Raw genomic sequence first — 27546 nt, 5'->3', positions numbered from 1 at the left:
CATATGTTGCCTTTTTATGAAATTCATGGATGTGGGAATTTTTTGCAGGATGATGCACCATGTCACAAGGCAAAAAAAAGTGATGAAATGGTTGTCTGATCATAATGTTTAGCTTATTGAGTGGCCAGGTAACTCTCCTGACTTAAATCCAATTGAGAATTATATGAAAAATCGGCTCAACCTGCAACACATCATCTGTACCGCGGCTTTCCCACGAGATCTTGAAAATGTGGACCACAGAAATGGAGCTGGATTACTTCAGAAACCTATCTGATTCAATGCCAAAACATCTACAAATGGTCATTAAAGCTAAAGGACAGATGACCAAGTACTAAAACATTAGTATTGCTTATTTTCATAACATTCTCATTATATTTGTGTTTTTTTTCCTTTGAGGGGGAGGGGCACTCTAACGAATCCCCAAGTGCATGAACACATCAGTTGACAAATTGAAATTTTTAACAAATTTTGTCTTGGTCCATGAACAGAGTTGCTGTCTTAAGGGTGAGGTGGCATCACATGGAGCGTCAGTAGTTGTTGTGGTATAACACTGTAAATAGTGTTTCTTTGTGATGCTGTTCTTTTTTTTGGTTTTTGCATTAAACTGGCCTCATTATGCCTCCCGAGATAGTGAAATGTGTTAGTGATACATAGTGTTTAGAAGCTGAAGCATATTACAATTGAAATAAAGAAAGCCATACCAGCAAAGCATATTGAAAATAATAGTGGCAACCCCCGCTTAACGAACGGGTTACGTTTCTAAAAAAAAAACTTCATTGCGTGAATTTTCAGTAAACGAACCAATTATAACAAGTTTGACCCCTGACTCGAGCTTCCATTGAGAGTAAACAAAGTGAGAGTGCATCATTGTACATTAAAAGGTTTAATGAAAGTAAAAATTATGAAGTTAAACATTTAAGCAGTTTAATTTAAGACTGAGTCATTATAATGTACACTACTGTATGTATGTAAGTAACTTTATAATGTTGATGATCTTAAATTTATGAAGGCAGGGAGAGTGGAGCAGGAAAGATGCTAGCTGGCAACCTGTGGAATGTAAACAAAAGGCACATCACTGTACTGCATACAAAACTTATGTACCACATTTCCACAAGGCTTTCCATTTTATCCATTGCAGTCACGAGTTCGGGTGGTTCTTTTAGCTTGCAAGGAAGATATGGTCTCACCACCCTTCTTAATAGAGTCTGATGACTTGAAAATAGTAGACAGTAGATGGAGTCAAGCCATGGTGGCGAGCAATACTATTAGTTTTCTCGCCTCTCTCGTGTCTGTGAATAATATCCAGCTTCACTTCGTGAGTAAGAGACTTCCTGGTCTTCTTAGCAATGCTAGGCGACATTGCAGGGCATTTTGGTGGCATGTAGAGCGAGGAAAGACGAGCTGCTGCTGGACGTTGCTGTTGTTTTGAACTAAAAGCAGGGAAAGGGAGGGGAGTGAGTGGTGTACGTTTTGTCCACTAGGCGCTGGTGTATTTAAAAGCCTGTTGGCTTGCGCGATACGGCAGGGCTTTCAAACTTGGAAAAAATTACCTGGATAAAATTTTGTTAAAGGGAATTTGGTGTTCGTTATACGAGCAGATGGTGGTAAAGGGAAACGTTCGTTGTAGCGAAATTTCATTGAGTGAAAGTTCGTTAATCGGGGATTGCCGTACTACTGTTCAGTCAACTGTAGGGAGGCGGTGGCATAGTGGATAAGGTGGTGATGGTGGGATTGGGCAGATGTCCACACATACTTACATCAAAGATACGCTTGGGTGGTGATATGGGCCCTAATATGGGTACCACTATAAACAAAATTACCTGCACCACTAATGGGCAGAAGCTGAACAGTGCTTCCCATTCAAGTGTGCCTACTGGCGCTATAGGTCGAGGGAGGAAAAAAAAAAAAAAAAAAAAAAAAAAAAAAAAACTATTACAAATGTTGAACACTAGAAAAAATTATTATTACCAAGATGCTTTGCAGGTATGACAAGTCTCAGGAGTCACGAGATTCCATGAGATGTGTCTTTGTGCTACCATATTTGTCATCACAGCTGACTGCAACATAGGCACCTCACCTCCAGGATAGTTAGTGGTGCATGACAAAGGTAGTCAGGTAGATCAGCATATGATATCTTGCTGTCAGTTAGATGGCGTTACTATAGCAATGACAATCCTTTGTTTATTCCAGCTGAAGCGCAAAAAAGCGTTTGATACATGCTGCAGGGACCACAGGGTGTGTACTGAGTTGCCCTCCCGAACACATGTTTTAGGAATGGATTTACCTATTTTATATTAGATTCCTATGGGGAGAATGGCTTTGGTTCATGAACATTTCAGTTTGCAAATGGCTTCAGGAACAAATTAAGTTCATCAACCGAGGTTCCACTATACAAAATCACAGTGCCCTTTAGCCTCAGAGGGATCCTCCAGCACCAGGGGAGACATATGGACTTGACACTACAGTTTAAGTAATTACAAAAATATTTCTTTATTTTGCTATGGCTTTATTTTTGTGTTTATCTTATTCATTTTATGTGTTTTACTATTTATGGTAAAAACTGTATTTAAATATGATATTTCATAGTTTATATAGGTTCTAGGGGTCACATGTATAAAAGTATAGTAACATATTCCTATTTTTGTATTTAATCTTTGACTTGCTAAATGATCGTTCGCTTAACGTTGGCATTTTCAGGAATATAAGCCAATCGTATAGCAGAGAGTACCTGTAAATGAACTCACCTTCCATATCCGAGCCCTTACGACGCACTATGTCGCCAGGCAGCACCTTCAAGCCATACTTCTTGACTCTTCGCGAGGCAATTGTGTTCCAGATCCAGCTCTGGTAGGCGTGAAGATAGAGGGAGCGGGTGGTTCTTGGAATCTGCAGTGAGGTAAAAGAATGGTAAAGTAATAAAGAATACTTGAACAAAATATTTTCTATTTTTCTAACAAATGAGAACAAAGAGGTACCTTGAAAATCCTTGAGACATGCTGTTTTTCAAAATGTGACACTTGAGAAATTCAAGAGGATGAACAGAACACATAGAAATAAATAAATAAATAAATAAATAAAAAATAAAATAAAACAAAATGCCTTGTCTTATTACCCGGTTGAGAGCCTCCACCAGATCATTGCCAGTCTGTTGGACAAGCCCAGTCAGAAGCTGAGACTCAACTGTGGCCTCCCAGCCCTTGCACAACATCTTGAGGGCTGCCTCTGCATCACCAGTCTCCTTCCACGTGGTGTGGCAGCGGTGAAGGTCTGGCACATCAGAGTCTCGAGGAGCAAGGATCTTGTTCACTGCCTGTGAGAGGGAAGCAGGGCCGCGGGGAAGAGAAGGAAAACAGGATGAGTTACGGCATGGTGAAGGAATAGATAAATGACCTGTACTCATGTTAATGAAATTGATTCTCCAGTGTGATAAAAATTCTATATATATATATTTCAATAAAAAAAAAATAATAAAAATAAATAAATAAATAAATAAATAAATAAATAAATAAAAATTATAAATAAAAAAAATTAAATAAATAAATAAATAAATAAATAAAATAAAATAAAAGCTCTAATTGTGTAACTCTTTAATCTTAGCTGTTTCTATTACCTAAGTACTACACAACACTCACAGAAATACTACCATATCAAAACATGTATGGATTAAAAACATTAGTGCCATTTTACATAACCTAGTTGTTGAGAACTCACTGCATGGGAGAAAAAGCACAGTGCAGAAAGCATGGGCAAGACACTTAGAGTGAATGCCACAACAAAGCTGATGGCCGGTCAGCACACCTGCTATGGGGCCCAACACAGGTTAATGGCCAGAGGAAGCACTACAGCCCACAAAATTTTGGGATTATGGAGAAATTATATAAAATCTTGTAATAAGCTGAAAACAATTACAAAACTTTGTGAAAAATATTTCCTGGGCATAAATAATTGGAGAATAAAATGTTACACCTAAGTTAAATAATTATAACAATGCTTAGATATTCTAGGCCTAATAAAACTGTACAAATACAGGTCTGGTTCAATTTAACAACATTTCTCTTCAGATTTTAAGTCACATTTCACTTTGTGCAAGGGCAACACATCTCCAAAACTTTGTTATGGCATTTTTTTTTCCCCCTGAGAAAAGCAGGTTCACCTGACAACTACAAATAATGGAGATTATTATTATTTTTTTTTTTTTTTCCCACAAAAGGCACAACAAGCATCCCTGTGAAGCACATCCCCAGTTGTTATCTTCATCACATCTCTATTTCCCAAAGTAAGGGGAAGTTCTGGTTAGAGGAACAAAACATATCACTAACCAGTGACTGAGCAGAGCTATCCATCACACATCATCAAAGGTGATTTCCATGAGTAATTACCACTCACTGCCTTGCTTCACTATCCTTCAATAACCAGTGGAATACCTTAGCCATGGTCTTCACCATCAGCCATCTCCCATGAACATCAACATCACACAGAGAAGACTCTTTCCTCACCTCTATAAACTATTCCACTTTATACTGCAATAGCACTTGGGGTGTGCCCTTACAAGTTTTGAGCAAACATTAGTAAATTAAAACAGACCTTTATTACCAAATGAATTCTTAACAGATAGACATAAATACTTCTGTAGTTCTTAAGGCTTAAATATACAGTTCTTTATTTTCTACTGCTGCATTCCCTCTGTGGCTATGCTCATCTCAACTCAAGGCACCTATCAATGCTATTCTTAATGCTTGAAGCAACGAAGCCATGTCACAAAGTGCAATTAGTAATTCACTGTTACTGTTCTGGTATCACTATATAATCTGCAAGAAATTCAAATAAAATTCCACATATATAAAAGTTACTACTGATTCCCACTTGAATTCAGCCAAGATTATGACCTCCTGAATTTGCTGATGACTAATGCAATAGCCTTACCAGATCCTCTTCCCCAGATTTCCGCAAAGAAAGAGGCCATGACAGAAATGTCCATTTATTCCTGTGCTTGCAATCTCTAACTCTCTCATCCATATCTCCCACACATTGCAACATTCTATCTTCAATTTTAACTCCTCTACCACCAATTAAACTGAAATTTTTTCATATATAACTCTTACTCTGATGCTCATTTCTTGGAATGCTCTTTTTAGGGAATGGTCATGACAGAAATCTCTATCTCTTACAGTCTATCCAATCCATCATGTACATTCCAACACCCTCTTGCACTCACAGTATGTACTCATCTACAATATCCTCATTGAATCCTATCCCTTCACACACCCAACCAATCTATCTGAGGATGTTGCACTCAACCTCTTCTACAATGTCTGGCTATGAAGTACAATGAAATGAATGCAGTAGAGAAATCTACATACTTTAAAAAAAAATATTGCTAAATTACAATGAGCCATGCATATGAGCACATCTTGGTCTCTTCAATAAGTCTGTTGAATTTCATGTGCCATACACATGAACTATATGACAATCTACATTTTAGAAATTAGTATGTTACAATACCCCAAGAAATGCAAAGAAGCTGAATAGGTAATAGCAATGAATACTGTGAGGAATGCAAAGTAAATGAAATGTCAATACTATGTAGTAATTACAGCCATAAGCTTCTTAATACAATTCCTCTGCTTCCAATGCAAACTAAAATTCAATTTCCTTTAGGTGCCTCCCTAATTACCAATAGCCACAGAGAAATGTGAGCAGAACCTGAACAATAAATACAGAGCATGTGAAAAGCATGGGCAGGTGTACCAGTAGAACATCTGTAACTTACACACATGCCATGTACCAGTAAGTATGATGCGAGTCTGAATACTGGCTGGGCTGGACAAGTGTGAGTGGTGAGTGTTGGTGTTCAAGTGGAGGGTCCTCAGTGTGGTAGGGTGTGGTAGGGAGACTATACAGTAATTGTTGGAATATATATATATATATATATATATATATATATATATATATATATATATATATATATATATATATATATATATATAAAAAAAGCACACATGAAACTTGCATTTTTCCAACTGCTTGGTGAAAGAAATAGAGAAATCAACACACTTAAATTGCATTCACACATCCTTCCTCCTCCTCCTCATCTCCTCGCTATGTCTTAATCGTAATACTCAGCACTATATCTATGTAGTTAAGTACCATACTCCACTCCATTACCTTCAACTTACACTCCGCCTCCTCCATACCTGTACCTTCACCTAGCCACCCATGAAGCAGCCTACCACCGCCACTTCCCAAACTTTCTCACCTGTTGCCAGTTGCCTTTGAGTAATTCACAACCAACACCACGCAAAAAGACGCTGTTGTTGCCAAAAGGTTGTGTGCCATAGAAATTGATAAAACCTTTAGTCTTCAAAGACTCAACAGCTTCTAACACCTCATCATCTGCCCCATCAACCTCCCTGTCAAAAAGAACACCAGAGCCAAGTTAGATATCGCCTCTCCCCATGCCTCCCCACGTACTGCACATGGGCGCTTATTGCTAGTTGTTTGTCACATGCAGGCAATCATTCATTAGAGGCAGACCCCAAGCTGCCAACACATAGAACTTGAGGGGAACACTTTATGACAGTCTGGAAACATTGCCTTTACAGCCTACTACTGAGGTATTTCATAAACACTGGTGGTAGTGGAGGTGGTGGTGGTGGTGTTGTGGTATAGTGTATCTGGTGACTGGTGGATTAACATGTTCATCTGTAGAGTGAAATAAAAAAAAATATAATGACAAATAAAAGTAAAAATAAATAAGACAGCTAGTGTGTAGTGTGAGAGGCAGCAGCTCAGTCCAAAATGAGAAGAGTGCCGACCTCTAGCCAGAAGGAGGGTCAGGTGGTCACCTTAAAACAATCCGGTAGTGGTTGCCAAACTGGAGATTGATTCTCTGGGGCTTGTCCGTGAAGTGGAAGTTACCAATGTGGACAGAGCGGAGGTTCTTGGTGGCCAACCACAGCCGCTGTGGGGACACCTAAGGAGAACACACTAGTCATACAAACTGAGAGGGAAATCTTCAATCTTTTTCTATTTAATAGGCTGGCAATCCAACAAAGGGTGGTCCTGACAAGCACCAAACACGCAATACACATCATTCAAACCCTCAGTCCTGTCTGCACCAGGTGGTGAGTGATTTCTTGTGGATCACCTTACTACATCCTAGGTGCAAAGTATAGCATTTTTTTTAAACATACTGGGCTAAATTATCCATAATGTAAATATGAGACAAAATGTCATGGTCACATTCCCTTAAAATAGTCATACCTTAGCCTCCAAACTTCTGTGTGAGAGAGAAGACAAATCCTTACAAATCTTACAGCACAAGGATCAGTTATCCAACATACCAGATTTTTCAGCACCAGCCTGAGAGCAAAACTGCTTCAATCTTCTTTTCACTGTTTTCCTTGAGTCAAGAGTTTCCTTCAGTTATTATGTCCTTTGCATCTTTCTGACTCCCATCCTTTACCATTCCAATGCACTTCCATCCTCCATCTCACTCTGTCTACAGCACCATAACATACCCACAATCCCTCCCATTTCCTACCAGATCCAGGAACATCCAGTCAAAGCCCACAGGATAACATGACATAGTATATATAATTACAATTATTTACCCTTTCATGCTCTGACAGCTCTCCTTGTTTCACACATACCTAGCTAAGATTTAACATTCTCTTCACACTGTCCATCTATCCTATTTGAGATAGTATCCTTTGCCTTATACCTCTAACATCCAACCCAAATTTTTTACCAATTGCTCCTCCTTCATCATCTCAACATATCCAAAATATCAAAATATTCCACGCTCTAGTTCATCAACCTACTCATTCCCAAAGCCAACTATCTCAATTATACATTTTCATTTCTCAAATGAGGTCAATTTAATACACACACCTCAAGGACATACAATCCAGACATGCTTCACAGAAATCAATCCACCTTTCCTTGCACACTGCTCAACTCTTTCCCTACACATTACCCTTTAACTGACAGGGTGCTCAATGAGTCATCAGTCTTCATTTTCACATAAAATTCATACACTTTTGGAATGCCAGCACACTATTTCAGTTACATAAAGCTATACCTTCTTTTGATACTGACTGCAATAATGTATGCACACAATGATATCTGAGTAAAGTTATTGCATATCAAACAATTACATACCTGGCACATGCTGTGAGTCCCCGGGTTTAACAATGCCACTGAGTCACCTATGCACTTTTTCTCTCCACATGCTCACACAGCAAAGTTAGTACTTGATAATTCTCTTTCTCTCTCACCACACACACATAAACATGACAACATACAAAAAGATCACACATCCATGAAACTTAATCCAAGCACATTCATCATAATGAAATGATATATGATGAATTCCTGGAGGCAGCAAAGGGAAAAAGGAAATGCCCCCTTTCCAATATCTCTGATAAAGTGAGAGGCAGAGATAAAAATAGAAGCCTCCAATCAGGCTAGCTTGCCTTCACCACTCATTACCCTCATGCCTAACATTCAGTACATCTCAAATAATATATAGTCCAAAAATAAACTCAAGATGGATAAACAGCCTATCAGCAGACATGATCTTTCTTCCTGACATGTCTTAGGAGCTGCCAGATACCACTTAGATGGCAGGAAAAAGTGGACCCACTGTATGTAGAGAGGGGATTTGGGACATGTCACTCACTAATTCTAACATTCAGGGAAGCCTCCCGAGGTGACTTGAAATTAAAGGCAGAAAAAATGCTGCTTACATGAATGACTGCAGTGCCTCAAAACAGGACAGTGTGCGTACATGAACAATCATTAACAGTTAAGGGTTAGAAAAGTGATACACTGCATCTGTACACATCCTTAAAGGAAGAGCAAGTGATGCTTACATGTATGTAGCTGACATCTGTCTTACACCAACAAGCATCATGCTTGGAATCTACATGAGCTGCCTCCCTCTCATCTATACCATTTTATTCACCCAAGTAACTATTTCCACTCTTGATTTAGAAATGTCCCCAAGAATATATCAACATATATAAGAAATAAGCTTATTAACTAGATACAATTGTAACTGAATAAAAATCTAGGAAAACAAGACATTTATCATATTCCTTTGGCTAACTTTCTTGTACCTATCTGGGAACTGGCATCTAAGAGGGCTTTTTTGTTTTACTTTACTTGTTTTGTTGCCCTTGGTCAGATTTTCCATTTTGCATAAAAGAAGAAAAAATGTGACCAGTAAGACAAATGAAAGAATATATTTTGAATGATGAATAATTAGCTAAGGTTGTACAAGCTTTCATATGCCTGAAGCACAATAGGCAAGATAAAAGAAACAGGCTTATACTCACCTCCTTGACGGACACCAGCTGGCTCGTCTTGGCTCGCTTGTCCTTGGTTCCAGCATAGGCAAAACAGCTTGGCTTCACCCTAAAAGGAAGGAAGCAAATTTATCATCTCATAAGTGCCTTTTTCCTTACTACACAACCAAAACCTGCAAGAGAGAGAGAGAGAGAGAGAGAGAGAGAGAGAGAGAGAGAGAGAGAGAGAGAGAGAGAGAGAGAGAGAGAGAGTGTTATACCATTTTTAGACATAAAATGTATTTTTTTACTTACCTGCTTCTTATATAATGGCATTTACAATGCTCCCTATTACCCAGCCATCTATTCCACATTCAAAACTTTCGTCGTATCCCACCTTGGTAACCACTGGTAACTTATGGCAACACTGTCTCCCTCAGCCAGCCATGTCATTCTTTCTTGAAGCATTGGCAAGTAGTGGGGAGGATGGGTGGGTATGTATATAAGAAGCAGATAAGTGAAAAATACATTTTATGTCTAAAAATGGTATTTGTTTCACATACAATCTGCTTCTTATATATTAGCAGATTTCCACATTATAGGAGGTGGGTCATGCCATAAGGGTGGAATACGCCGATGGGTAAAAGGGTCCACAAAAAGACACTCTGGTCTAGTGAGAAGGAGACCATGACCAGGCAGTGGTTGGAACTTCTGGTCTCCTTTCTAAGTCTTGGAAGAGTCAATTAGTGAGGTAGTGGTTCCCCAAAATCCCCAGCAGCGATTACCGGGCCAAGGGCAGAGACATCTCCTTCCTGCCGTTGGATGTCACGGAGATAGTAGTCCACAAAGACTGAGTGGGTCTTCCAACAGGCTGCTTCCAAGATAGATGCCACAGAACTGTTCTTCCAGAAAAGCATGGATGTGGCAATTCCTCTTATATCGTGTGCCCGTACCTTGAACAAGGGGCTGAGTTCCTCGGGAAAAGACTCATGAGCTGTCTTGATGGTATCCCATAGGAAGAAAGAGATAGCTGCTTTAGACATTCGCCTCGCAAGGTCTCGCAAAGACACGAAGAGACTCCGAGGCCGAGAAGTGGAAGCTGTTGCGGCAAGATAGCATTGTACGGCTTGCACTGGACATAAAAGACGTTCCTCATCCTCTCTTCCCACCACTGAAGAGAGACTTCGAATGGGAACTCTCTAGGAACAGGATTTAGAGGGGTTTCTGTCTTAGCTATGAATTCAGGAAGATATGACAAGATAAGATCCTCTCTTCTTGAGGCTATGACCTGAGAAAGGGCATGAAGCTCTCCAACCCTCTTAGCTGTAGCCAGGGCCACCAAAAAGAGGGTCTTCTTAGTCAGATCCCGTAATGAGGCTTGGTGAAGTGGCTCAAATGGAGGACATGTCAGAGCCTTAAGGACCACATCTACATTCCATGAAGGAGCCTTACAAGGTAAGCGTTGGACTTGCCTTGAACAAGTCTTTATGACCTCGGGAGAACTGGGTTGGTAGAAAGATCAAAGCCTTTAAGGGCAAACACACCATTGAGCATGGCCTTGTAGCCTTTAATGGCAGTGACTGACATTCTGCAATCCTGTCTAAGAAAGACCAAAAAATCTGCAATCTTCTGGCTGGTGGGATTAGAGACCATGTGACCTTTTCTCTTGCACCACTCCCGAACGAAACCTTTTCCACTTGTATTGGTAATTCATAATAGTGGAAGGTCTTTTAGATTTTGCCAGGAATTCCGTAACTCGGGAGGAATAGCCTCTGTGATGGAGGATTCGCTTGACAGTTTCCACCCGGTTAGCTGTAGCATGGGGAGAGCTTGATGGAATTTGCGAACATGAGGCTGGTGAAGTAGATCTTTGTGCTGCGGGAGGCGCCTAGGAGTGTCTACTGAGGCCTGTATGAGGTCTGGGAACCATTCCCTCTATGGCCAAAACGGAGCAATCAGGATGAGGTTTGTTTGACGTGCCATTCTCAGTTTGTTGAGCACCTTCCTGATCAACGGGAATGGTGGGAAGGCATAAAGATTTTGATGATCCCAATTGTACAGAAAGGCGTCTGTGGCTACTGCCATTGGATCCCGAAACGGGGAGATGAAGTTTGGTAGCTTGAAGTTGAGCCTCGTTGCAAACAGGTCCACCGTGGGATAACTCCAAAGCCTCCACAGGAGATTGCAAACCTCCTGGTGGAGAGTCCACTCTGTCTGCTGAGGCAATCCGCTAAGACGTTTGCCGAGCCCTTCACAAATTGGGTGAGGATCTGGACGGCATGAACCTCCACCCACTGTAGGATTGCTTGAGCCTCGGCATTGAGGCTTCCTGAACGAGTCCCGCCTTCTTTTGCCAGATACGACAGGGCCGTGGCATTGTCGGAGAACACTGCCACCGTCTGTCCTTGGACATGTTCCTTGAAGTGCAGAAGGCCGAGACGTATAGCTTTGAGTTCTAGAAGGTTGATGTGTAAGGAGAGCTCTTGAGTGGCCCACAGACCGCTCACTGAATCGTAGAATCGACGCTCCCAGCCGACGGTGGAAGCATCTGTGTACAGACAAACATCCGGGGAAGCTAACTGAAGGGACTGTCCCAACCAAAGATTGTGGTCCAGTGTCCACCACTGAAGATCGTCCAGGATTTCAAATCCCAAGGAACTGGAAGGTTGTCTCCGTCGGACTGGCGATCCCAGAATTGGGAAAGGCGAAATTGAAGGCTGCGCATCCTCCGTCTTGCCCCAGGAATTAGATGCAGCAGAGAGGACATGTGGCCTAGGAGGGCTAACCAAGCCTTTGCTGGAGGGACTGAACACTTAGAAAAGTCTTGATTTGAAGTTGTAGATTCTCTAGGCGTTTCTGTGTCGGGAAAACCTTCAAAAGAGGAGAGCGAATCTCCATCCCCAAATAAATCCTTGTCTGGGAGGGTGAAAGCGATGACTTTTCCCAGTTTACCTGGATTCCCAGTGATGCACACAGACGGAGGAGGTAACTGGTTGCCTCGAGTGCCGTCTGTTCGAGTGAGCTAACAGCAGCCAGTCGTCTAAGTAACGGAGGAGGCGAACTCCTTGTTGATGTGAAGCCGCTGAAACTGGACCCATCATCCTGGTAAAAACTTGAGGGGCCGTGGAGAGGCCAAAGCAAAGAACCCTGAACTGGAAGTGACGCCCTCTCCATATAAAGCGGAGAAACTTTCAGCTGTCTGGATGGACTGGGATCTGAAAATAAGCATCCCGGAGATCGATGGCAGTCATCCAGTCATGTCTGTGGATGGCGGACATAACCATCCTCACTGTTTCCATCCTGAAGGGAGTGGTAGTCACATAACGATTCAGTGTGGATAAATCGAGGATTGGGCGAAAGCCTCCTGTATTCTTGGGCACCACAAATAGGTGACTGTAAAAACCTGGTTTTGCAGACGTCTCCTCTATTGCTCCCTTTGTCAACAGACGTAAGACCTCGGATTCTAGTGCCTTGCCCTTCTCAGAACCCGGAGGGTAAGAACGAAACCCCAAAGGTGCCAAGGTGACTGGTGGAAGAGATGTGAAAGGGATCTTGTAACCTTCGAAGGATGGAGAGAACCCATGCCTCTGCACCAATTGCCATCCAACTGTCTAGATTCTTGGCCAGACAACCTCCTACTGGAATCTGGGAAAGGCGACCAATCTACTTCCAAAAAAAACTTCCCCATCTTCTCAGGGCAAGAAGCAGAAGGAAGACTAGAGGAAGACCTCTGATGTTGCGGCGCTCTTGAACGAGAGGCCGGGTCTATGCCGCTTTCCTAGCAAACTCGTGTCCACTGACCCCATAGATCCTCCTGTACTGGCCAGAAGGGTAGCGAGCAAGTGATGGCCGAGAGCCTTCATTAGCACAACGAAGAGTTTTGGTGGCGGCCTGTAGAGAAAAGTCCATTGGCTGTGCCCTAGTGAAGCGGATGCGTTTATCCTCCACCATCCTGACTTTCCCTGGGGGCACTGGGCGATGAGATCCTTCCGCATATCCAAGAGCCTCCGGAAAACACTGGGCAATATATTCCATCATGGACTGAAAGATTGGAGGGAAACAGTCTCTGTTAACCCTTGTGTCAGCTTCCTCCTCAGAAGAATCTAGGCCGTGATCTTCAAAGTATCCAGAAGAGGGGACACCTGGCAACCCTGGATCTCCTGATGGACCTCGGGTTCTAGTGTGCAGAGAAGATCCCGGATCCTGAAGTGATCCTAGAACAGATCCTGTTGCCTCAGGGTGAGGGGCAACAGGGTGAAACTCTTCATGGTGGAAAGAGGCATAGGAGGTGGTGTCTGTATCTGGCGCTCCTGTGTACCTTGTGGACCGAGAAGGGCGGAAGCATGGCATGGATCACACCTTCTCAAGCTGTGGGCTTGACCGAGTCCTCAGTCAAAGCGCCCTGGTGTTGCACAGCTGGACCCTAACCCAGGGTCTGTGGGCGGAGGCGTTGTACTGGACACACACACCTGTTCCTGCCCTGACCCTGTACTGAAGGAGATCCTACATGTGAAGGATCCAAATCTCCCCCCACCTCAGGACGGGATTGCTTGATCCTCCATGGATGATCCTTAGGGGTCCTAGAGTGTTTTCCCCCCCATGGATCATGTGGAGGGACAGCCTGATCTAATCCTAACTCATCCCCGGGCCTCTCCTGCTCCCGGTTACCCCCCGCCAGCACGTCAACTAGGAGTGACTTCACACTCTGCCTTGCGGTGAGGCCGGGAGGGGGGTTGGTAGCAGACTGCATCGCACCTTGAACCGAGAGCAAGGGGACAGCTGTAAGAGAGGCGGTACTAGGAGCTAACCTGCCCTCTACTTCCTTAGACACCATAGCTGATACCATATAAGGGAAGGAAACATACCGGTATTTACTGCCTTCCTGAAACCCGAGGAAAGCAGCCAACTCCTTTAAAAAAAACTTGACTTATCCCAAGGAGACACTTTGGATCCCGGAATCTGAGAAATCGAATCCTCAGGCCCCACTGATCCAGGTATCGAATCCCTGTCTGATCCTGAAGCCATGGGTGACAGGACCGCGCCACGAGAATCAGAACATTTGGCAAAAAGCTCCTGAGACTGGCCTGAAGAGTTAGAGGCTTTCTTCCTAGCTTTATAGTCTCGCCTCTTCTATAAAGTCTGTTGGTACTTACGGGAACTGAGCACCCACCTGGGACTCCACTCAGCACACTCCCGACATCTGTTGTTTACATCACAGAAACCATCACGGCAGACAATACATACAAAGTGTGGATCGTTGTGGGCACTCCCAAGGACTCTCCTACATCCAGACAAAGCACAGACTCTCCTGACAACATGTGAGGCCGAGGAAAAAGGTGATGAAGAGCCCAGCGGTGAGCCAGTGGCATGGCAGGTTGAGTCCTGGCCACCACCGACACTGCAGTCACCACTACAGACAAACTCGCCGTCGCCATAAGAAAGAGAAGGCGACGACAAGCCCTCCTGAACTTCCTGATGGCCAGCCATAATTGCAAACAGGTCCTCATAGAGGAAACAGCTGGGCAAAAAGTGTTCCAGAGCACTGTAACTGAGTCCGCATGCAAGCGCATCTTAAGAAAGAATGACATGGCTGGCTGAGGGAGACGGTGTTGACGTAAGTTTCCAGGGGTTACCAGGGTGGAATACGACAAAAGTTTTGAATGTGGAATAGACGGCTGGGTAACAGGGAGCATTGTAAATGCAAATATATAAGAAGCAGGTTGTATGTGAAACAAATTTGAATTTCCCACTGCAACAATCATGATTTTCCCTCCTCACATATATAAAGATTAGTAGTCCCTAGAATACTGTCTTCCAACATTCCTCCATAAGGCACAGTTAAGTCAATCATAGACAAACTAGTGCAATATTACATGTCAAGTGGAATATAGCGAAGAGAGGACATGCCTGAAGATATAAAAACCCTACATAGAAAGCAAGAGTCAAATTACAGGAAGATTATTGCTTGACATGGGAAACATTCAAGTTCAGAAATAGAAAATCATATATAGACTTTGAAAGAAAAGATTGTAGAAAAGGAGATAAACTAGGAGGAAATCTCTCAAAAAAAAAAAAAAAAAAGAACACTAACATGCAAAAGAAAAGAAGCAGACTTATAAAGCTACAAGGGTGTTGCAGGAAAGACTGTACACTGAAATATCTGATCCGAAATGGAGTTCCTGTTTGTAAGACTTAACATCTGATCTGGAATGGAATCCTGGTTTGCAAACTCCTACGCCCTCACACAGCCCCACAACAGCCTCCATACCTGGCCTTCCATGCGATCTGGTTTATGGCCTCCACTGTCTCAACATTCTCCTTGAAGAGCACAAACGTCGTGTACATCTGGTCCTTGGGCCATGGTGTTCTCTCCTTCTGAAGTCCGCCTGATGAGAGAAAAGCTACCTTCAATAAAATAAACTGGACAGAATGAAAGGAATTACATCTTGGGATTATCTGAATGAAAAAGGAATGCTGCATGTCACAAAAGACCTCACACTGATGGTAACATGATACTCTATCCTCTCATGAAGCTTGAAAGGTACAGAAACAAATTCCAACTTTTTCAATAAAAAAAAGGTTTAACTCCTTAAATGTCTCAGAAGAAAAGAACTGAATTATTAGTTAAATTAGATAAGGAAGCTATATTGTATCAAAAAAACATCAGCTTAATCTGAATCCTTGATAAACACCCACAAATGGAAGTATGGATATAAATATGCCCCCTCCCCCTCACAGACACACACCAGCAAACACCCACCTTTCCTCTTCCGTGCCACGATGTACTTTCCTCCGTCAGGAGTCTCACCATAGACAGTGTCCATCCCACGGTACTTGTGTTTGATGGCCTGGTGTACATTACTGATGTCATCCGGGGTGGCAAGGTCCACATTGATCCACACCTCACTGAGTGATGGCAGGTCTGAGGGATGGAGGGACTCATGATGCAAATCCATTCATTCATTGGGAGTGGCAAACAAGTTTCATGTCTCCCTCATGTTGGGTATGTCATTTCATAAAGGGCAAGTTACATGATGAGTTGCAACTATCAATCTTTCTACTATCAAACAAATGGAATATCATCTATAGTGATGATATTCAATCAATCAAGTCCTATCTGTGTTACATTCACTATGTCTTTCCTTCCCTGGAACTGATTTTTTTTTATCTATACATTCTTCCAACACTGCTTTACTTACGTTCAATCTCTGGACCTTTCTTTTCCTTCTTCTTCTCTTCATCTTGATCTTGGTCTTGGTCTTGGTCCCCTTCCTTCTTCTCTCCATCAACTTTCTCTTCATCTTCCTTTTCTTTCTCACCGTCCTCCTTTTCTTTCTCACCGTCCTCCTTTTCTTTCTCACCGTCCTCCTTTTCTTTCTCACCATCCTCCTTGGCAGCATTCTGTTTCCCATCCTCTACTTCCTCCACCTCTGCCTCAACTTCCTCTTCCTCATTCTGCTTGGCTTCTTGCTTCTCATTGGACTCTTTCTGTTCACTCTCTTCTGCCTCCTTCTTGGGCTTTAGTTTCCCCAGCAGCCTCTCCAATTCACGCAGCTTTGTGTCATCCAACATCTCAGGCACACACTCAGGCATGTCTGTGGGAAAGACATGAGGTAGTGGGAGGGGGAGACTGATGCTTCATGGAAAGTAGGAGTGTTATGAAAATATGAGCTAACCCCCTTATTTGCATAATTATTATCACTCTGTTCAGATTCAATGGTAAGAGAAATTAAGATGATTGAAAGTACGAGTGTTTTGAAAATATGAACCATCTCCATTATTTGTGACACTGTTATCACCCTATTCAGATCCAATAGCGAGAGAAATTAAGGTAAATATGTGATATAAGCTTAGAGTGTCTTGACACAGTCCTACAGTATAACACCATAAATTGTCTCTATCCAGCCAAGAATATGAAGTCTTGTCTCCTCCACCATGCATCAATCCACACACCACCATGCTGCTTCACTTTTAGGACTATTTCCCAGTATTGAAACCATATAAAGCCAATACTTAACCCTTAAAGTACGGGGGGCTTGATTTACTTTCTGTCTGTTACAGCTGGGAAAATTCACCCCTGTCAAAAATGCTAAAAATATTTTTTCCTTATAAAAACATATTTCTTTGTGTTATTCTGAGTACAACGATGTAGTTTTTAACATGTTATGAACTCTGAGAGCAAAGTTAGTGCATATAAAAAAATTCTCCCAAACCCATGGCAGAACCTGCCGCTAAGAAATACCCGCTAAGCTCCGATAACAGCGCGCTCTCTCTCTCTCTCTCTCTTTTCCGGCATTTGGATTAGATGTAAAAGTAGGAACTTTTGCGCTTTCATGTCAAGAAAATGCGAACTCAGATATATGAAATGATGTGCAAAACAGGAAAAGAAAAAGAAACCACATATTACAAGTATTATGGATTCCTATGATAATTGGAATCTGGCAACTCTTATTAGCAATGGGATTCACGTGACTTGGCCAACAAGCACAGTCCTGTAGAGGCAACCATGGGTGACACACACACACCAGCACATTGCTCGTGGGGAGTACGTGAGGAGGTTTATGAACATTGTTGTGAGGATTGGTCTCTGTCTCCCAGATCACTATCAGAATCACTACTGGACTCTTCACTTTCTTCTGTCTCAATAAAAAAAATCACCCTCTTCATTTTCATTACTGTCCTCAATGTCATTACCGAGTAACACTGACATAAAGTCACTCGGAGTACCGTTTCCTCCCTCCGGGTCACGGGGGGTTGCCAGATGTCGCCTCAAAATGGGAAAAAATTACCTATTGTGAGAGAACAAGCTCACAAAGATGCCAGACACCTCCACTTGCCCCAGAACCAATAGTGAGGGGTAGAGATTCAAACATTCAGCGCAGAAAAATCATGATTCCCGAAACGATCCCCGCCTCTCCACACGCTACGCTACAATCGTCCCGAAACGATCACCGTATGTTAAGGGTTAAGCAGACTAATCCAGCTCACTATGAAGCCTTGTCTCCACCATACATCAACTCACACACCACTACACTGCTTCACTTTTAAGACTTCTCATTAATGAAACCACCTAGAAACAATACTTGAATCAACTACCTTGATCACTACAATGCTATAGGTTCTTATCACCTTAATACCTACTGACATAGCTACCCAAAGACACTTCTCATATACTTTCAAAATTTTCAGCCTCCTATGCCACCTAAGAAATCAGAATATGATAAATATAAAACCTGATCTGCAACACACACACACACACACACACACATAAATAAATAAAACAAATAAATAAATAAATAAATAAAATTAAAAATCAGAATCCACAACATAACGATTCAAATTAGCCCCAGCAAACAGATCCCCTGCCACTCTGACTTCCCCAGCAGCCCAGTGACAGGAGCAACGAAGGGCCCCACCTGGTATTTCTTCAGGGTCATCAGGTATGGTCTGGGTGGTCACCGAGATGATCTTCCCCTGGCTGTCCACCTCATTGACCTGGAAATCTGAGTACCTGTTGGGAGAGATCAGATTACTCTCTCTCTCTCTCTGGTGGTAAGGTACATGAGTGAATGTAAAAGAAAGATGACATAAGTGAATAAAATAGAAAGATTAACACCAGATAATAAATAGAGAGGAAAGAGTCTATTAATGTATGAATTGATGAGAGATGGGAAGGAGGAAAGTAATAAGTGAAATGATAAGAAAGATCAAATAGATGTCACATGTGGTACTGAAAAAGATTTACAGATCATTGGAGAGCCAGACATACAGACAGTCAGATGCATGGGCAGGATGAAGACAATGATATAAAAATCATTAATTAAAAAAAAAATTGTGATAGTATACCTAAAAAGAATGAATTGAATTGCCTGTACAGTCATTACAGAAGGTAGCGGCAAAAGGAATATTCTGGAAATACATACAATAAAGTAATAGGAAAACAAATGAGCCACTAAACTATTTTCAGAAACAAAAACATGGTCACTTCTGAAAATACATAAATAAATAAATGAAAATATAAATAAAAAAATGACGGAAAGATAAAAATACTTCACTTCATAGAGAGAGAGAGAGAGAGAGAGAGAGAGAGAGAGAGAGAGAGAGAGAGAGAGAGAGAGAGAGAGAGAGAGAGAGAGAGAGAGAGAGAGAGAGAGAGAGAGTGTGGGGAGGGGGGGAACTGAAAGGATGTGGTGAGCCTGGGGGGGGAGGGCAGTGAGAGGAAATGCCTGAGATAGGACAGCATGGATGAAAGAAAGGGCAGACTTCCTGAGACCACATTGAAACAAGAGAAGAGAAGCAAGAAAAATCAAAACTGAAGAAAATAAAACAAATACAGGCAACCCCCCCTTAACGAAGGTGTTATGTTCCTAAAAACCTTCATTAAGCGAATTTTCCTTAAGTGAACCAATTATAACAAGTTTAACCTCTGACTTGAGCTTCCATTGAGAGTAAACAAAGCGAGAGTGCATCATAGTACAGTGAAAGGTTTAATGAAAGGAAAAATCATGAAGTTAAACATTTAAGCAGTTTAATCTAAGATTAAGTCATTATAAAGTACACTAATGTATGTATGTAAGTAACTTTATAATGTTGATGATCTTAAATTTATTAAGGGAGGGAGAGTGGAGCAGGAAATACGCTAGCTGGCAACCTGTGGAATGTAAACAAAGGGCGCATCATTGTACCGCATGCAAAACTTATGTACATTTCCACAAGGCTTTCCATTTTATCCATTGCAGAGTCACGAGTTCAGGTGGTTCTTTTAGCTTGCAAGGAAAATATGATCTCACTAGCCTTCTTAATAGAGTCTGCTGACTTGAAAATGGTAGACAGTAGATGGAGTCAAGCCATGGTGGGAAGCAATGCTATTAGTTTTCTCGCCTCTCGTGTCTGGGAATAATATCCAGCTTCACTTCGAGAGTACGAGACTTCCTGGTCTTCTTAGCAACGCTAGGCAACATTGCAGGGCATTTTGATGGCATGTAGAGCAAGGGAAGACGAGCTGCTGCTAACGCTGTTATTGTTTTGAACTAGGGAGAGTGAGTGGTGCGCGTTTTGTCCACGAGAGACGCTGGTGTATTCAAAAGCCTGTCAACTTGAGTGATACGGCGGGGCTTTCCAACTTGGAAAAAATTACCTGGATAAAATTTCGTTAAAGCGAGTTTGGTGTTCATTAAACAATCAGATGGTAGTAAAAGGAAACCTTCGTTGTAGCGAAATTTCGTTGTGTGAACCTTCGTTAAGCGGGGGTTGCCTGTATAATAACTAATGAAGAAAGACAATATGCAATAATAGTTACAAACCACAAAACAATAAAAAGATAACAACTGTATTATGTAATGTCTCAAGTGTCAAAACACTGAGAAAACTGAGCTAAGAGGCAAATGATGCAGCCTGAACACCTGACAAGACACTCAGCATGATAAGTAATTCAGTAACCACCAAACAACACAACAAAATACTGACTGAATGAATAAAACAGCATAGAAAAACATGGAAATACACACACACACACACCATATATCTTTGTTTATTTTCTTTACAGAAGGTGATAAGCAATTGAGCAATCACTGAACATCAAAGCAACAAAAAAGTTAATGAATGAATAAAATAGCTTAGAAAAATATGGAGACACACATAGAAATATACACACAAAGTATGTATTGTTATTTATTTCACTGTTATGTAGGAGGGGCACTGACCTAGGGCTTTAAAGTTAAAAAAAACATTGAAAATTATTCTTGAAACCTCCCTCTTGGAAGTTTAAGTCATAAGGAGAAAATACTGAAGAATAAATGTCTTGAAACCTTCACTTAGAAATTTTAAGTCATAGAAAAAAGAAATACAGATACAAGTAAAAAGTTCCCAAAATAAATGTATAAAAGGCCAAAATTATCAACAAGAGCATCCACCACCACCACCCACCTCTGTTTGATGATGCCAAAGAAGCCCTTGTGTTCCCCAGCAAAGGTGGTGATGCCAATGTCCTCCTCCATGGACGGCAGCTTCTTTTTCTTCTTGGACTTGTCACTGGAGTCCTTCTCGTCCTTATCATCCCCTTCTTTCTTGTCCTTGGCATCCTTATCCTTACCCTCCACATTGATTATCTCCTCAGTGAACTCAACATCCTGGTTGTTGGCCTCCAAATCCACCACCTCGTCCCCGTCCTCACTGGCATGCTGCTCCCCGCCCTTCTGACCCTTGCCATTCTCCACAATGTCCTCACCAGCTGAGTAGCAGTCCAAGGAGCCCTCGTCCTCCATCTGGGGAAAGGCAACACATGGTTATATATGTAGGTAAGTGTGTGGTCTGTGGTGTCTTGCTGTGTTTCTCTTTTTATCACTGGTGCTGTATGACTGCATTCAATATCATTCTTTTCACAGACTCACTTTCCTTCCACTGATGCTTTGTTACTTAGAAGTCCTTGCTAGTATACAGATTATTCCAATACTGTAATACTTACACCTATGGATACTGAACAATCACAAATGCATCACATATTGCAATGTCAAGCATATGCACAGTTTAATATTACATGGTGCTTTTTGCAGATCATGATGAGCATTTCAGTGTCACTAGTACAATTATCAAGACAGTGCCTAGCATCAAAAGCAGAGGTGTCTTGACAAGGGCATCCTAGCTGTATGGCAGTAAATACAGAGCCACTTAAACACCATGCCAGTCACTTGGTCAAAGTATAGACATGTGGATACAAACTAATGAAGGAGACACTCACCATAGAACACAAAAGGCAAGTTGAAGTTTGTCCTATACCTATCCCAATTTATTTCTTCTTCAATAATTAACCTAAACCATCAGTTATTAGAACATCTAGAAATAATCTCAATCTTCTATTATGATTCTGATGAGGAGATAGATGATAGTACAATAGTACTAGGAGGAGGCATTGTCTTTGTCTGCCAATCTGTCCATAGATCTCGTTACACTTTCTCATGTGAAGAAGACTAAAGACGCTGATACTGCAAGTACTAGGGACAAACATCAACGTTGTACATGTATTATGCAGAGCACAATGCATCCATGCAAATGAAGTAACACATCAGAGTGTATGTAAGGAATATAGATTATGTTTTCATGCAATGCCAGGGAATTTAAAAAATAATTATTCATTTTCAACCTTATAAAAAGTCAGACACTTAAACTTTTTTGCTGATATTTTTTTAATAATGTTGGAATGCTATCAATGTTTTTATTTCTCTTTTACATATCTTTATTCTAAAAAAATCTACTGATCCTCAACATTTGACTTTATTGCTCTTAAAATGTGACATATAGACCCAGTGCTCTTCATAATCATTACAAACAAAAATCTCCTTCAACAATTCAAGAAAGAAAGTATCTGTAAGGAAAAGAAGCAGCTAGTTACTAAATGCCTTAAAACCATTTTGTCTGCATGTAATAACGCATCCTGCATCAAACCTGCAGGTAACAAAGACTGGTGATGCTGATGCTGCTGTAAACACCAGCAATCACGCCTAAAGCAAAGGAAAGTTAAAACAAACTGTATAATATTAGGAAGGAGAACAGATAGGTTAACTTACTATAATTTTACTATAAATAAGGGCAAGTAGAGAACAAGATATCTTACTAATGATATGGCTGTCAGAATAATGTGTGCAACATTTTACATAAAAACTCAGTAACAATATTGGAAAAGGACACAATTATGAAACAGGACTCCAACTCTCATGAATAAGATAGATAGATAAATAAATAAACAAACAAACAAACAAATGTAGACATAGTGGGTGTGGCCAAGACTATTTCCCAACATACCCATTATTGGCTTCAAAACTTAGTATCTTCTATGTTCAGTATCAAAATTATGCCGTCTCTTATTTTCCAATAGTGCATTAAAATACATTTTGTTGCACATATATTTCTCATAGAAGAAATAACAAACAAGCTCACAACCTAACCACACATCTCCATGGAATGTAGAGATTTTTCAGCACATTTCTCACTGGAACTCTTCCAGACAGTGTTGTAGATGCTAATTCTATAGGGGCATTTGGAATTAAAACTGCACAGGAGATGTGGGATATTTTTAAGGTTGTAGTAAAGGGTATAGTGATGCAGTGTATCCCTTACAAAGATATAAGGCAGAGAAACAGGAAGCCATTATGGTGGACTCATGAGATAGGTAGCCAGATCAGAGAGAAGAAGAGGGCATACAGAGAGTTGCAGAAAAGTGGGGAAGATGTAGATTTGATTAGGTACAGACAGGTCAGGGATGATTTGAGTAAGGTTATAAAAAAGTAAAAGGCAGGCAGAGATAAAACTAGCTAGAGCTGGGAGTAAAGATCCCAAAAATTATATAGTTATTACAAGGTCAGTGATAAAAGAAATAAGGATAGGATTGGACCACTCAGAAAAGATGGTGTAGTAGTGGATCAAAATGAAGACATAGTAGAATTATTGAATGAACAATTTTCTTCAGTATTTACTAGGAAAGAATAGGAAATCCTGTTACAAACAGTGCGACGAGTAGTTTAAGAGCTTTAGAAAATATTGATATAAAACCGGGAATTATTAGGAAATTTATTCTTGAACTAGACGATAGGAAAGCTAGTGGTCCTGATGAGCTACATGCCAGAGTACTTAGGGAGGGTGTAGACAGTATTTCTGAAGCACTTAAGTTAATCTTTGAAAGATCACTTAGGTTTGCTGAGATACCTCAGGACTGGAAGTTAGCTAATGTTACTCCAATATTTAAAAAGGTAGGAAGGATGATGCGAATAATTATAGACCGATCAGTTTAACTAGTATAGTATGTAAGATACTAGAGAAAATCATTAAGGGTAGTATTTGGGAGCATTTAAATGAGAATAGATTAATTAGAGATACCCAACATGGCTTTAGATCAGGGAGGTCCTGTCTTACAAATTTGCTCGATATCTTAGAATATATTACCAAGGAGTTAGATGATGGAAATAGCATAGATGTTATATATCTAGATTTTAGCAAGGCGTTTGATAAGGTACCGCATAGGAGGCTAGTGTACAAATTGAGACTACATGGGATAGGGGTAGGTTAGTTGATTGGATTAGTGAATGGCTTTCTGATAGGAAACAGAGAGTAGTATTAAATGGGGCAATGTCTGAGTGGAAGGAAGTGGTTAGTGGGTACCCCAAGGATCAGTGCTAGGACCTCTTCTTTTCTTGGTGTACATTAACGATTTAGATATAGGAATTAGTAGCAAAGTATCAAAGTTTGCAGATGATACTAAGATAGCATGTGCAGTACAGGGTGAAAAGGACAATTACAGAATACAACGAGACCTGGACAGGCTGATAGCATGGGCAGACAGGTGGCAGATGGAGTTTAATTCTAAAAGTGTCAGGTTATGCATTTAGGTAAAGACAACACAAACTTTAACTATGAGATGGAGGGATGTTGGCTAGAGGCAGTAGAGGAAGGAAAGGATTTAGGAGTAGTGATAGACAGGACTATGAAATTTTCAAAGCAATGTTTAGAAGCAAGAAATAGGGCAAATAGGATCCTGGGTTTTATAAATAGAAATGTTAGTTATAAAAGTAAGGAAGTGGTGCGTAGCTTATATAATTCCTATGTTAGGCCCCATTTAGAGTATTGCATACAGGCCTGGTCACCCCACTATAGGCAGGATATCAACATGTTAGAAGCAGTTCAGAGAAGAGCAACTAGGATGATACCAGCATTAAAGCGCCTGGAGTATAGAGATAGATTAAAGGAATTAAACATGTTTTCATTTGAGAGGAGATGTATAAGAGGGATATGATAGAGTTATTTAAAATGTTCTCAGATACAAACTACATAGATGTGAGATCTTTCTTTACCTTAGAGGAGGGAAATAGGACTAGAAATCATGGCAGGAAGATTAGAAAGCAAGGCTGCAGGTTAGATATAAGAAAATATTTCTTTAGTCATAGAGTGGTAGACTTCTGGAATGCATTGCCAGAGACGGTTGTAAATAGCACTAGTTTGACAATGTTTAAAAACAGATTAGATAAGCACTTAAATTTATTAGATTTATAATTATGTATAGCACTGCATGATAGTTTTTATAAGAAATTTACTATAGTTAAACAAGACATGATCCCCATGTATGGGGACCACAAATTGTAGAGGATTTCGCTGCAGGACTTAGCCCTGTTAATGGGCCAAATATTTAGAATTAGTATATAATGTATTGTGTACTTGTAAGTGTATCTTTAAGTACTGATGACGAGGTCGCTGTGCGACTGATACAGGATAACCTAGATGGGCCCTGGTGGCCCTTTGTTATCCTATTATTTATGTTATATGTTATATGTTATGTTATTTAAACGAGGGGTACATTTCCTTTGGAGAATAACGGTTGGCATACACTGATTAGACTAATTGGAATCTTCCCTAATTAAACATTCCATTATTCCATGTCTGCATTATAACTTCTTATACAATATACCACTGTTTACACAAAGTTGTATATGGCATATAATTCCATCTATTATTTTATGCAGATGTTGTATATTAACATGATTGGCTGGCAAGCCAGCAATTGCAGGCTGCTTATATATGCATCATCAACTGTAATTTGGGATAGCTGACAATGTGACAATTTGAGGACATAATAAGGGGCCTTAACTCAAGATATATTATACTAGGTCACAGACTGAGATCAGACAGAGATTTTTCTTCATGAGATATGTTAATTTGTGAAATAATCTTCCTTCAGACCTTGTTTCTTGTGATAATGTTAATACTTTTGAACATTTACTTGAAGCTCATTTTGGGGACACATTGTTTGATTATGTTGATTAAGCTTGCCAGTCACCATGAATATGCATTGCTACTTATGATACATTTTCCTACAACTTATTTCATTTAGTAAATTCATCCTGGAAAATTTTCAACTAAAAGCTGGTGCATCAGCAGAGTGTGGCTTCCTGCTTCCTTTTATTATCCAATTAGAGGCGGAAGATCCACCAGGTAAGAATACCAGGTAAGAACTGGTAATCATAAAAGAGCCAATACAGAAAATAAAATAAAAAAAAAAAAATATATATATATATATATATATATATATATAGCAAATAACAAAAAAGATGCAGGAAATAATTAGGAAATATACAAAGAACAAGATAAATAACAAGTGTGTGTGTGAATATGTTCAGGGAAAACGGAAGTGGTGGGGTCTCCGTCCAGTCCAGTAGCGAGCAAGGAATTGCCTTAGTATTGACTCCCACTTTCTACATTAGATTCTGTCTTTTTGCTGGATCATTTTATTGTTGAAGTGTGCTATATCTTCTGTTCCAAATCTTGATCACATAATTCTTTCTCTTTTTTATTTAAACATTGTAAATATCTAACATAAAAGTATATTTGCAATCTTATTACTTCATGTTTGGTTTTCGATATTTAGTAAAAAGATGTGGTTCTGCAAAGCCAAACAGACATCAGTCCACACACAACCAGCCAAACACTCCATCCACCTCCTCTAACCGCTGCTGTAACTTTTCCCCAGTAGTAGACAAAAGGAAAGAACAACACTTTTTTCCTGGCCCTGACGATACAGAAAGAAGGGAAGCCTTAAAAGAACACAAACTTAGCCAAATAACAAGTAAACAAGCAAACCGGACACACCGGGACGCCCCACGCCAAATCTTTCCCGGGCATTTAAACACCTTCACTTTTACACCCTCAATAAAACAAAATCTTCTTCTGCAAGTTATCATTCTACCCAAGTCGAAGCGGCAGGAGCAAGAGGAGGCGGGGAGAGAGAACCAGGCCGGCCGGGACATAGGGAAGAGAACCTTTCAGAGCCGCGCCGCCGAAGGACAATTATGCGTCCAGGAACCGCCACACACCGCATCCACTTCTGAGTCCAAAACTCCCACTTCCGGCTCTCGTATGGCGTTCAAACAGCGCACATAGCTACTCTTGAGGTCTTCTTACGTGTCTACACTTTTCATGTTTGTGATTTACGCCTATAAACAGCTGGGAAATGGATATTATGTTGCGGCGGCTCACCTCTGCTAGATGTTTTGGTGTCTGGAGACGCTTCACAGAGATGGTATGTATAAGGCGGCAAGGCCCTCAGTGGGTCTATATAAACATATCTTTAATTTTCATATAGCTAGTAATCTTTATTCTCTTTGATTATTTGTTTTTATATAAGTTTTAGTTTGAGATACTGCCCTTTAAGAGATACTTTTAGTGGGAATGAATGTAAACTATGAAATAAATGTATCCTTTCTCATATCTAAAATTA

At 40.7% G+C, this 27546-nt stretch overlaps 1 protein-coding gene across 1 annotated transcript in view; it reads right to left on the bottom strand.

Annotated features, from left to right (window-relative positions):
- LOC123507009 (pseudouridylate synthase 7 homolog) overlaps positions 1-27162 on the bottom strand; it is a 40176-nt gene extending 13014 nt beyond the window's left edge. Inside the window, exons 1-11 of the mRNA XM_045259504.1 lie at positions 27016-27162; positions 21216-21553; positions 18707-18801; positions 16490-16885; positions 16051-16212; positions 15559-15676; positions 9342-9420; positions 6846-6973; positions 6257-6410; positions 3113-3310; positions 2610-2886 (exon numbers count right to left, since the gene is read on the bottom strand). Coding sequence (XP_045115439.1) covers positions 2610-2886; positions 3113-3310; positions 6257-6410; positions 6846-6973; positions 9342-9420; positions 15559-15676; positions 16051-16212; positions 16490-16885; positions 18707-18801; positions 21216-21553; positions 27016-27147 — 2077 coding nt within the window. The 5' untranslated portion in view covers positions 27148-27162. The remainder of the gene's footprint in view (positions 1-2609; positions 2887-3112; positions 3311-6256; positions 6411-6845; positions 6974-9341; positions 9421-15558; positions 15677-16050; positions 16213-16489; positions 16886-18706; positions 18802-21215; positions 21554-27015) is intronic.
- Between the last annotated feature and the right edge of the window lie 384 nt (positions 27163-27546).

This window comes from Portunus trituberculatus, chromosome 21 (genome assembly GCF_017591435.1).
Source record: "Portunus trituberculatus isolate SZX2019 chromosome 21, ASM1759143v1, whole genome shotgun sequence".
Classification (NCBI taxonomy): Eukaryota; Metazoa; Arthropoda; class Malacostraca; order Decapoda; family Portunidae; genus Portunus; species Portunus trituberculatus.
The sequence above is the reverse complement of the archived record's forward strand: the minus strand, read 5'-3'. Positions and strand labels throughout refer to the sequence as shown.